Source organism: Salvia hispanica, chromosome 1 (assembly GCF_029641045.1).
Source record: "Salvia hispanica isolate PSC_SH4W2 chromosome 1, Shi_PSC_v1, whole genome shotgun sequence".
Classification (NCBI taxonomy): Eukaryota; Viridiplantae; Streptophyta; class Magnoliopsida; order Lamiales; family Lamiaceae; genus Salvia; species Salvia hispanica.
Genome location: NC_142692.1, coordinates 48,622,002 through 48,632,470, shown reverse-complemented (window position 1 = coordinate 48,632,470; position 10,469 = coordinate 48,622,002). Strand labels below are relative to the sequence as shown.

Genomic DNA, 10,469 nt, shown 5'->3' with positions numbered 1-10,469 from the left:
ACAAAAAGTGGAATCTGCTTGGCCAGAAAATATCTACTCCATTAAAATAATCAGCTCACTCTCTCTCTTTCTCCATTACTTTTGGACTGCACAACCTTCTATAAAAATTGCAACAACTCTCATAACTACACCTGCTTTTGAAGCTCTGATTTGCCAAGGTTTGAATTCCAATCTTCATCATCTATTTCGTGAAAACTTCTTAATCATCTATTTTTGTTCTACCACAAATCTTAATAATATGTAGCCTTTACTTTTATTTTTTTTTCTGTTTGCTTTTACACTGGTTGAGCTCAAGGCCTACATAGATGATGTTTCTTTCCATTTTTTTTTTTTTTTGGTTGGTGATGGCTTGCAGTTTTAGTTTTCTGTTCTACTGATCATATTTGCTATACTAAAGCTGTGGTTTGAAGCTATGACTGTTGGGGATTGATTGTTGATTTAGCTCGTTTTAGGTCGATATCTGCTTTGACTTTCCTCAATCATCTACGATTTTCGAGATTTAGGTTTTAGTCGTTGTATTTTGCCCAAGGCTTGAACTCATCTTAGTCACGAGTGTTGATTAGAAATCATGTTGATAAGATATGCAGATAGCAGTTGATTTTGATTTTTGACTTTGTACAGATGTTACATAGTGAGAGGATTGTTAGGCTTTTTATTTATTCTTATGTTCATTCTCAGTTTTGTTATTAAGCTTGAGTTTCTAACTCTGAATGTTGAATCATGGATACCGTTTATGTGACTAATTTTCTCAATTGAATGCTTTGGACTGTGTATGATTGTTTTCTTGGCTGTGTATGATTGTTTTCTCCACATGACCTGATCCCTTTACAGGATTGTTTAGTGATTACAATTTATTGGAGTTATTACTTTGATATCTTATAGGTGATCGTGATGATCTCGTATCTTACTCTGTATATTTTTGCTCATACAGGCAATCTTGAAACATGAAGCTCGGCTATCTGCTAACTGTTTTCTGTCTGTGGGCTGTTGTATGCTCCATCCTTCCTTCTTCTGATGCTCTGAGAAGAATTAGCCTGAAAAGGAGGCCTTTGGACCTGGTTAGAATTAAGGCTGCTGCAGAAGCTAAATTAAAGGGAAAATTTGGGATAAATGTCAATGACAGACAAATCAAACTAAACAGTGGAGATGGAGATGCGGTGTATCTGAAGAATTACTTAGATGCTCAGTACTTCGGAGAGATTGGTATTGGCTCACCACCGCAGAATTTCACTGTTGTGTTTGACACTGGCAGTTCCAATCTATGGGTTCCATCTTCGAAATGTTATTTCTCTGTAAGTATATTGAAGGTTAAATGTACTTTTGAGCTGATTTACACTCACACTATTACTAAGACATACTATATGTGCAGATTGCTTGCTATTTCCATAGTAGATACAAATCAAGCAAGTCCAGTACATACACGGCAAATGGTATGTCACTTTTGGTTCTTTTTTCCCCATTTCATTTTTGCAAGCATTCTCTGCTTTGAAGTTCTTGATTAAACTAGTGTAGTCGTCAATGTTTTAGTTTGTTACTGATTTCTTTAAATGTTTCTGTGATCCAGGAAAATCATGCTCAATTTCATATGGCTCTGGGTCGATTGCTGGATTTTTTAGCCAAGACAATGTTGAAGTTGGTGATGTTGCCGTCAAGGATCAAGTTGGTTTCCTTTCTTCTTGTTTTGCCTTGTTTGACATTTTGTAAGTCATTAAATCGTGATCTAACTTCACGATATTCCTTTGCAGGTTTTCATCGAGGCTACAAAAGAAGGAAGTCTTACCTTTGTCGTGGCCAAATTTGATGGTATTCTTGGGCTTGGTTTCCAGGAAATTTCTGTTGGCGATGTAGTCCCAGTCTGGTATACGTCTTCTCTATTTCAAACTCTTCTGCTGTAGTATTGGTGGCAAACTAATTTGTTTTGTTGCACCTTAACAGGTACAACATGGTAAACCAAGGACTTGTTGAGGAGCAGGTATTTTCTTTCTGGCTTAGCAGTGACCCTGAAGCTGAAGTGGGAGGTGAGATAATCTTTGGTGGAGTTGATCCAAATCATTACAAAGGAAATCATAGTTACGTCCCTGTGACGAAAAAGGGGTACTGGCAGGTACAGTATATGATAAGCTTCAGTTTTTACTAAAACTGTGGTAGCATCCGTGATTCTCAGTGTAGACAATTGAATTGATTTTCTCTTCACCTGCTTGTTCAAATCTTTCCTTTTGCAGATTGAAGTGGGTGACTTCCTTGTTGGCAACCAGTCAACTGGTAAGTTCTGCAACACTGCTGAACTAGTGCAGAAGTTTATTACATAAGAGATTGTATTTCAGATCATTAAATCATGGACACTCTTGTGAAATGGCACCAGGTTTATGTGATGGTGGTTGTGCTGCTATTGTGGACTCTGGGACATCCTTGTGTACTGGTCCAACTGTAAGTGTTTTTCATCACTATATCGAAGAGATAGGTGGAATTTGATTTAGCTTTCTGCTGTATTATGTTCTTTGGATGGCCTTTTAAGAATCTGTTGTGGATGTCCTACAATTGCAGGCTGTTATAACTCAAATCAACCATGCAATTGGTGCAGAAGGAGTTGCGAGCGCTGAATGTAAAACACTTGTTTCTCAATATGGAGACATGATATGGGAACTCCTAGTCTCTGGAGTACGTCTTCCTTTGTTTCCTTTCTTCTCTATGGCTCTCTCAAACTCGCATCCTTACTGCCTATATACAGTGTTTTTGCCTGGAAACTAAAAAAGTTAGTGTACCTCTGCAGGTGCAACCTGATGCAATTTGTTCCCAGATTGGTCTGTGCTTTTCCAATGGAGCTCAGTCTGTGAGGTTTGTTTACCTTAACTTCTTGGTCCAACTATTGATTTGAGCGTTCATCCTAGCTATATGATGCACTTACAGAACTGATGTACATATCTGGAAGCATACTTTGCATGGATCTTGTCAATACTCCTCTGTCAAAGCTTGATCTTAATGATATTGAACTAATCTCCCAATTTCTTTGATAGTCTTTTTCACAAGTGTTTCTAAGTTTAGAGCATTGGTTCTCCCAATTAAGGTTTATATTGCAATATACTATGTTATGTGTATCACTGTATCTACAATGAGATTTACTTGATCTGGTTGGTCAACGACTTGAAGCCTTGAAGAATGTTGATTGTGTATCTTATACAAAAGCTGCATGAGTCATTTGGAGGATGAAAACAATTTTGACACATCTAACCAACTGACTGTTTGCAGCTCGAATATTGAAATGGTGGTTGGAAAGGAGAGCACTGAATCAGTTGGTGAGGATGCCCTGTGCACTGCTTGTGAGATGGCTGTAGTTTGGATGAAAAACCAGCTAAAAAACGAAGGTGTAAAGGATAAAGTGATTGAATATGTGAATCAGGTAATAATCTAAAATGGACTTTTATTTCTCATCCTGGGCGTGAGCTATATTCGTAAACACCGTCTTCTCCATTCGGCAGCTCTGCGATAGTATACCAAGTCCAGGAGGTCAATCCGTAATCGACTGCAATAACTTAAAAAACATGCCTAGCGTCACCTTCAGCATTGGTGGAAAGCCTTATGTTCTTACTCCTGAACAGGTTTGCACATTTGAATAATGCATACTGCATTTTCCTTGAAAACCACTCTTACAAACTAAAGAATGGTGGATTTGTGTTTGCAGTATATACTGAAGGTTGAGGAAGGCCCTACGGCTATTTGCATGAGCGGATTCATGGCTTTGGATGTCCCACCTCCTCAAGGACCTCTTTGGTACGTGCAACATTATATACTTGAATGAGAAAAAAATGCTCAACTCGGATGCTAAATCACTAGAGATGTACATGACAATGCAGGATTCTCGGGGATGTGTTCATGCGCCCATATCACACTGTGTTCGACTACGGAAATCTGCAAGTGGGTTTTGCTGAATCTGCTTGAAGGATGGGTGGGTAGAATAAACATGGCCAGTAGTCTTGACTCGTGAAATGTTTTTAAGAAGAAAAGGGGTAATGTAATGGCTGTGGCAGTTAATATGTAAGAATATGATGGTAGTAGGTTATTTATTGTCTTTGTGACTACGTACTGAAGACTATTACTACTATGTTGTGTACCGTTTCAATCCTGCTGAGTTTTAACAGTCAGGTTTATTGACTTTCCTCTTTCATGTGGGAATAGTCACGGTAAAGAAAAATGCTCCTCATTTCTCGACCCTGCCAATTTATAGATGGAATACCCCCTTCAATTATGGGTCCGGTGGTCGATGCTGTTTCGAAAAACTAGTGTACTACCAAATTCGGAAGAATTCATTTTAGCCTATTACCGCCTTGAACAGTGTGGGCCGATCATTAATTCTATGGCTGCAAAAAATTAATTCTTATACACTGAACACCCATATGTATAGAAGTTAGGGGTGACAAATCATACGTATTGTGTCGTTATCATTTTTACACGATAACAACAAATACGAACACGACCTGTTAAGAAAACTCCAAACACGAACACGAACACTATCTTTTTCTCACCCACTTTTCCTAACATTTCTTAAAACTCGTGCCGCCATAGAATGAGACTCCTAATGACGGACGAAGGAAGTACTAGTTTATATCACTAACTAGATATTCATGAACAAATCAATTTGGGGTTATGATCTGAAAATTGAAGATTTTGAATTTAATCAGTTGCACAAATGTAATAAACTCCCATGCAACTACTACATTTTATCAAAGATTAAAAACTTGAATGGGTTTCATTAGTTGTAATGTTTGAAACCGACCATCACACGACATTACTAATTTAACATAAATTTCATACTCAAATACAATATAAAATAATACAGGTTGGAGATAGAGATGCTACTATGAAATTAATACGGAGTACAAAATACAGGATAAAATAATAATATAAATAATAAACATATGAATGGAAGTAAATAAGAAAGGGTAATTTCTTTTCATTTTTAGTTCTCTATTTCATTTTTATCTTTATTTTATTGTACTCTTATTCTATTTCATCATTTTACTAGTATAAACTTAATATGTTAAACTTATGAATATGTAATGTAATTTCTTTTATTTTATTTTCTCTTCTTCACTAAAATTATTAAATTTCACTATGAAAAAGAAACGCTTGATGAGATGGGAGGAGTATTATTTAACCATATGTTCTATACTCCAATTTATTAATTGTTTTAAAATTCACTTTTTCATTAAAACAAATCTGAATTAAAATGGCTCAAAATCGTCATAAAATTTCGAACCAATTTGTCTCAAGCACAGAGACGACTGCAGCAGCGCCACTCTTAAGTTCCGCCGTCTCCACTATCAAGTTCCGCCGTCTCCACCGCATTCCAATAGAAGGTTAATCATTACAAAAACTTTCTTATTTCACATCTACAGTCTTCTATTTCTCCATTTGTAGCTCGTATTATGCCTTTGTTATCGGGTTTTCGCAGTAAATTGATGCTTATTTTAATCTCTTTTTTACTGCTGCTTGTAAATATAGTTTTAACGGTTACAAAAATTTGCTGAATTTAGTCTTGTGAAAATTGAAATGCGTTGGGACTTTAGGCTTATATTCAATTTTGTTGTATTCCTGCAATTTGATGCTCTATAATATGGAGATTTTGTTGCTCAATTTAGTGTATATATAACCCAGAACCGTTTTTTTTTTATGGATTTGGGATTAGACCTAATTTCAGCTTTTGTAATATTATGATTTTGATGTTGCTCTGTTTTCCTTGTTTTTTTGTGTTAATGATCAAGGGGTTATTACCTCGATGGGTAATTCCAAAATGGGCGAAGATTTCTTCCAATATCTTCCATCCGAAATCGTATTATATATCCTCTCAAGACTCCCCACTCAAGACGCTATGGCTTGCAAGTGTGTTTGTAAGCCGTGGCTTGTTCTTCTCGCTACCCCTGAGTTTGTGAATTCCCATCTTTCTAGATCAGTCCCGGGCATTGCTGTTGAAACACACTACAAGTCATACGTCGTCATGGAAATCGTGGATGAGCTATGCGATGAGGAGTGTCATCGGTATACACCCTTCAACTTCAAACCCCCCTTTGATGAGCCAATCCATAGTTCAGCTAATGGTTTGATCTTTCTAAGAGGCGCCGGTCATGGTGATCTTATCCTGTGCAATCCAGTCACACGCGACTATATCAAGATCCCTTCTCCTCGACAAACCACCTCAAAAGATCAGCTTGTAAATGAGAATTTTGGATTTGGAGTGAGCAGAACGACTGGCCAATATAAGGTGATTAGGATTTTATTTGAAAAACCACTATGTGTGGAGTTAGAAAAACCACTACATGAGAACACACATGAGTGCCAAGTGCACTCTTATCTTGACGTGCTTGGAGGGTTCCTTTTTAATGGAAATCTTCATTGGAGGGTAATTGATAAAATCGGAGATGACTTGGTTGAACGGATTTCTTGCTTTGATCTTGAAACAGAACTTTTTAGCACCTTTGCTACACCCTTTCATGGTATACGCCGCTACTTTATTAAGACACCATGTGTTTTGAGGGATTGCCTCTGTTTGTGCTATAAAACTACTACAAATGTTCAGGAGCTTGAAATTTGGTCGATGAAGGAATATGGGAATGAAAAATCTTGGACAAAGGAAGTTTTTACAGGCGAAGCTTTCGGAGGACATTTTGTACTTCATGCTTCCCCGTTCAAAGTTTTCGAGAATGGTGACATCTTGCTGAAATGTGATGGGGACAAACTATACTACTACTCCAACAAGACTAAAACTTACCATGACTTCTTTATTCGAGAAGATTGTGATGAGTATATATCTACGACCATGTATACCCCAAGCTTTCTCACTCCGAAGAATTTTGTGATGGAGAATGTGAGCTCATTTTGAGCTGTGACTGCCATTTGATGTTTGCTGATGAAATACATGAATGGTGAGAGACAAACCTCTTGTTGGATATGCATTGGAATTGGTGCAACTCTTTTGCTAAGATAACATTAGTTTTATTTGTGATATGGAGTAGCTTTCTTGCCTTATTAGTTTTACTACTGATTAACATTTATCACCCCTTTTTGGTCTTGTAAATCATAATTAATCGATCACTTAAATAACATCTTTAGGCCATTTGGTATATTGGAAATATGATACTTATCTTCTTTGTAGTACATTTTTTCATATGAATCATTATTTTATTTCAAATCATCATTCCTATGTAGGTGAGAGTAGATAGTTATTCCTTCCATCTACCACAATGTTACCAAAAAGCGTGCCCGGATCGTGTTACATACAAGGCTCTACCGAAATCTCCCTTGAGTCATTGACTGGATGTGTAACACCCCGACTTTTCTTATCTTTTTAGTTGAACTCGAAAGGACGTCGAATGGGTAGCCGGAATTTTTATTTAATCTTCATTTCTTTTCACCGACTAAAAGAGTATTGAACGTTTAAGATCGATAAAGATGAATCATAATATATATATATAGTTTTGGGCATAACACCGAAGTCTTGATTGTCAAATTTTGTAAAAGAAATTTAAATATAAGAAATAAAGCATAATAGAAATAAACGTATTTATTATTTCTAAAAGCCATTGCAGGCTTATTTCAATAAAAGAAAATTTATGTGGAGTATCTTTTTGAGTCCAATTTTGAAGGCAATTCAGTTGAAATCAGTTCCTCCTCACCCTAGGCGTGGCTTTTCTTCCCCCTACTCCACGCGTCCCCTTTTTCTATTTTTGTTACACGTTGTAATTCTCATCCTCAATATCTTCCCAGCTAATTCACAAATAAAACAGAGAGTAGATGTGAGGTGAGAGTTTCTGTCTAACTTTGGAGTGGATACCAAGTCTTCAAACAACTCTTCCCTCAAGAAAGGTACAGTCCATCCAGTTTAATATCTCTTCTCCTTTAGCATATTAATATAGAAATTTCGCATAAGTTGCATAAACTGTAATTCAAGCAAGAAATCCAACGATAGCCCGAAGCTAAACTGATAACCAATAATTCGAATGACTCGATTGTAATAATTGAAAATTTAAGAATAGAAGCAAGAGTTAAGACTTAGTTTTGAAGCCGAGAGGGCCGATTATTGCCGAGCGGCGGCTGCGGCGCCAAGCGACGGCAATGAACAACGACGATGCAGCACGGAGGCGGAGGAACAGCGGGAATCGACGGCGGAGGTCCGAAATTGGGAGCAAATTTTGGGCGGAAGGGAGAGACATAGAGAGAGTAGGCCGAGGGGAAGGAGCTGACTACGTCAAGCTCACCTCCTGGAAGAATTTCAAGGGCGGTGGCTGGTGGTGTCGGCGCTTCCGAGTGAAGCTGCGCTGAATTTGCCTTGTTTGGGGCGAAAGAAATTTCGGAGAGGGAGAGACGGAGGGGAGAGAGAGAAAAGCCACCGGAGGGAGCAGCGGACGGCGGCGCTACCGAGAGAGAGACAGAGAGAGTGCGAGAGGTAGAGGGAGAAGGAGGCACTGATTTCTCTCTTCTATTTTGTTGGGGTAAATGAAATTTGGGATAAAAGAGGATGAGTTGGGAGTGACGATGGAGAGAAAGAATACATGTGGGTTATTTCAATTTAATTGGTGATTGGGCTTGCATTTTATTTCCTTGGGCTAAGAAGGGGAGTAAATAATTTGAGCCTAACTTCAAGTAATTGGTGCTGCAGTATATAAAATAAAAAGGCCCAATTCTGAGATTTAATTACTTTAGGCTTAAAATGAAATAGTTTAAATAAGCTAAATTAATTATTTTTATCAAATTTTTGTTATAATTTTGTGAATGTGATTTTCGAGTAAAGTATGGAGTTCCAATTTAGTCGAAGCCCATGAATAGTGAAGGAAGTAATAATATATGAGTTCCAGAAGTTTTAAAGGATAGGCGAAAAATGAAAGGGATTAATTAGGAGGCATGCATTCCTATTAAAATTTAAGAATTTCTTGAAGTTTGATTGGTATTTTATATTATATTATATTGTCTTGAAAAAGGTTATCTCCGCAAGTTAAGGTTGGAGCGAGAAATTCAAGTTAAAGAAATTAAACGAACGAGGTGAACTTTTCTATCCTGCATACTAATGTGGATGAAAATATGAAAATGTGAATCTATGTTTGTTGTTTATGTAAATGATGTTGTCTTGCCATAAATGATTTGTTTTATGCCTATCTGTTTGGTTGGAACGTAAGAATCGAATTCGGGTCCAAGTAAGGGTGGTGTCCTGACATACTTGGATTTTACATGGTTTTAGATGGTGGTTTTGTATGAATTTGAGCATATTTCGTCTAGTATTAGGCGTGTTTATATCTACTTCTCTATTATGTTGGTATGTTGACCATTTTGTTAAGAATGTGTAGAAAAAAGTACAAAATATGTGGATGTGCAGCAGCCTTGGTTTGAGACAATATTTACTAGATATTTTGAAGTCCAATCTGCCCATAATGCATATCAATCTCTTCGTCTTCGAAAGATCTTCACGTGGGTATCTCGCACGCTTCAATCGGAATTCGGTAGAAGAAGTTATGGCCGTTATACGAACACTGCGCTGTCTAGAAAATCTCACCCGGCCTGGTGAATTATTACCCTATAATTCCACCCGGCCGGGTGGCGTAATTAAGCCTGCGAGACTCCAGAGAGTACCGAAGAATTCCCACCCGGCCGGGTCCGTCATTTTGGCGTTTTTTAGAGCTGAAACGCAATTTTTTGAAGAGGAAATAAGAAGGAAGAATTAGGTCAATTCTAGGCATTCTCTACAAGCGACAAAACATATCTCTCTCTTTGTGAAGAACTCTTGGAAGAAGATTGAAGATTCAAGCTTCAATTCTTCCGCCAATTGCAATTTGGATCATGATTTCCACTGTTTTGCTTAGTTTCTTTTTGTTTTCTACCATGAAGATGAGTAACTAAACTTTTTATGTAGAATTCTTGGTGAAGATGCATTGATTCATAGTTTAATGCAATTGACTTCGTTTTTATCTAGCTCTTGTAATTGTTTGGTTTATTCCTGTGCTTTTTCCTGTCAATTGCTTGATCACCAATAGGTAATGTTAAGGTTTCTTAGAGTAATCAGAAGGTGAAATAATTAATCTTGAAAGAGGGATAATTCACACCTTAATTCAATAGAACTCGGGAGAGTTGAGATTCTGAGTGGGATCATTAATCTAATCAAACTGTTAGGAGTTAGGTCTAAGAATTAGAAGGGGACTTCAATTATTACACCTAATCTACGGGTTTCTCACCTCGGGAGGGGGTTTAATCTATATTTGTGATTGATTCAACAATTCTGGAGACTTTAAATGGTAAATCGGTTTCAATTGGGTTAGGCTATGATCCGATTGAATTCTGCATATTTCTCTATCATTTTCTACAACTTGCTTAATTGTTTTCTTATTTAAGTGCTTATTTTAATCTCTGATTTTATATGCTTTTAGTAGTTGTTAGTTTCAAACCCAAAATTCTTGATCGTCTGGATAGTAGTTGAAATTTGTTCGTGG

At 37.2% G+C, this 10,469-nt stretch overlaps 2 protein-coding genes across 2 annotated transcripts; both read left to right on the top strand.

Moving 5' to 3' along the window:
* Window positions 1-4,117, top strand: LOC125222562 (cyprosin-like). The gene is made up of 14 exons (XM_048125244.2): window positions 1-158; window positions 932-1,292; window positions 1,370-1,430; window positions 1,565-1,659; window positions 1,746-1,858; window positions 1,936-2,104; window positions 2,223-2,262; window positions 2,363-2,427; window positions 2,545-2,658; window positions 2,771-2,835; window positions 3,247-3,397; window positions 3,477-3,596; window positions 3,680-3,768; window positions 3,852-4,117. Exons 2-14 carry the CDS (start codon window positions 945-947, stop codon window positions 3,934-3,936), a joined length of 1,515 nt encoding a protein of 504 aa, XP_047981201.1. The 5' UTR covers window positions 1-158; window positions 932-944; the 3' UTR covers window positions 3,937-4,117.
* A 1,079-nt stretch (window positions 4,118-5,196) lies between these two features.
* LOC125223789 (F-box/kelch-repeat protein At3g23880-like) lies at window positions 5,197-7,189 on the top strand. The gene is made up of 2 exons (XM_089064937.1): window positions 5,197-5,354; window positions 5,760-7,189. Exons 1-2 carry the CDS (start codon window positions 5,225-5,227, stop codon window positions 6,872-6,874), a joined length of 1,245 nt encoding a protein of 414 aa, XP_088921063.1. The 5' UTR covers window positions 5,197-5,224; the 3' UTR covers window positions 6,875-7,189.
* The last annotated feature ends 3,280 nt before the right edge of the window (window positions 7,190-10,469 follow it).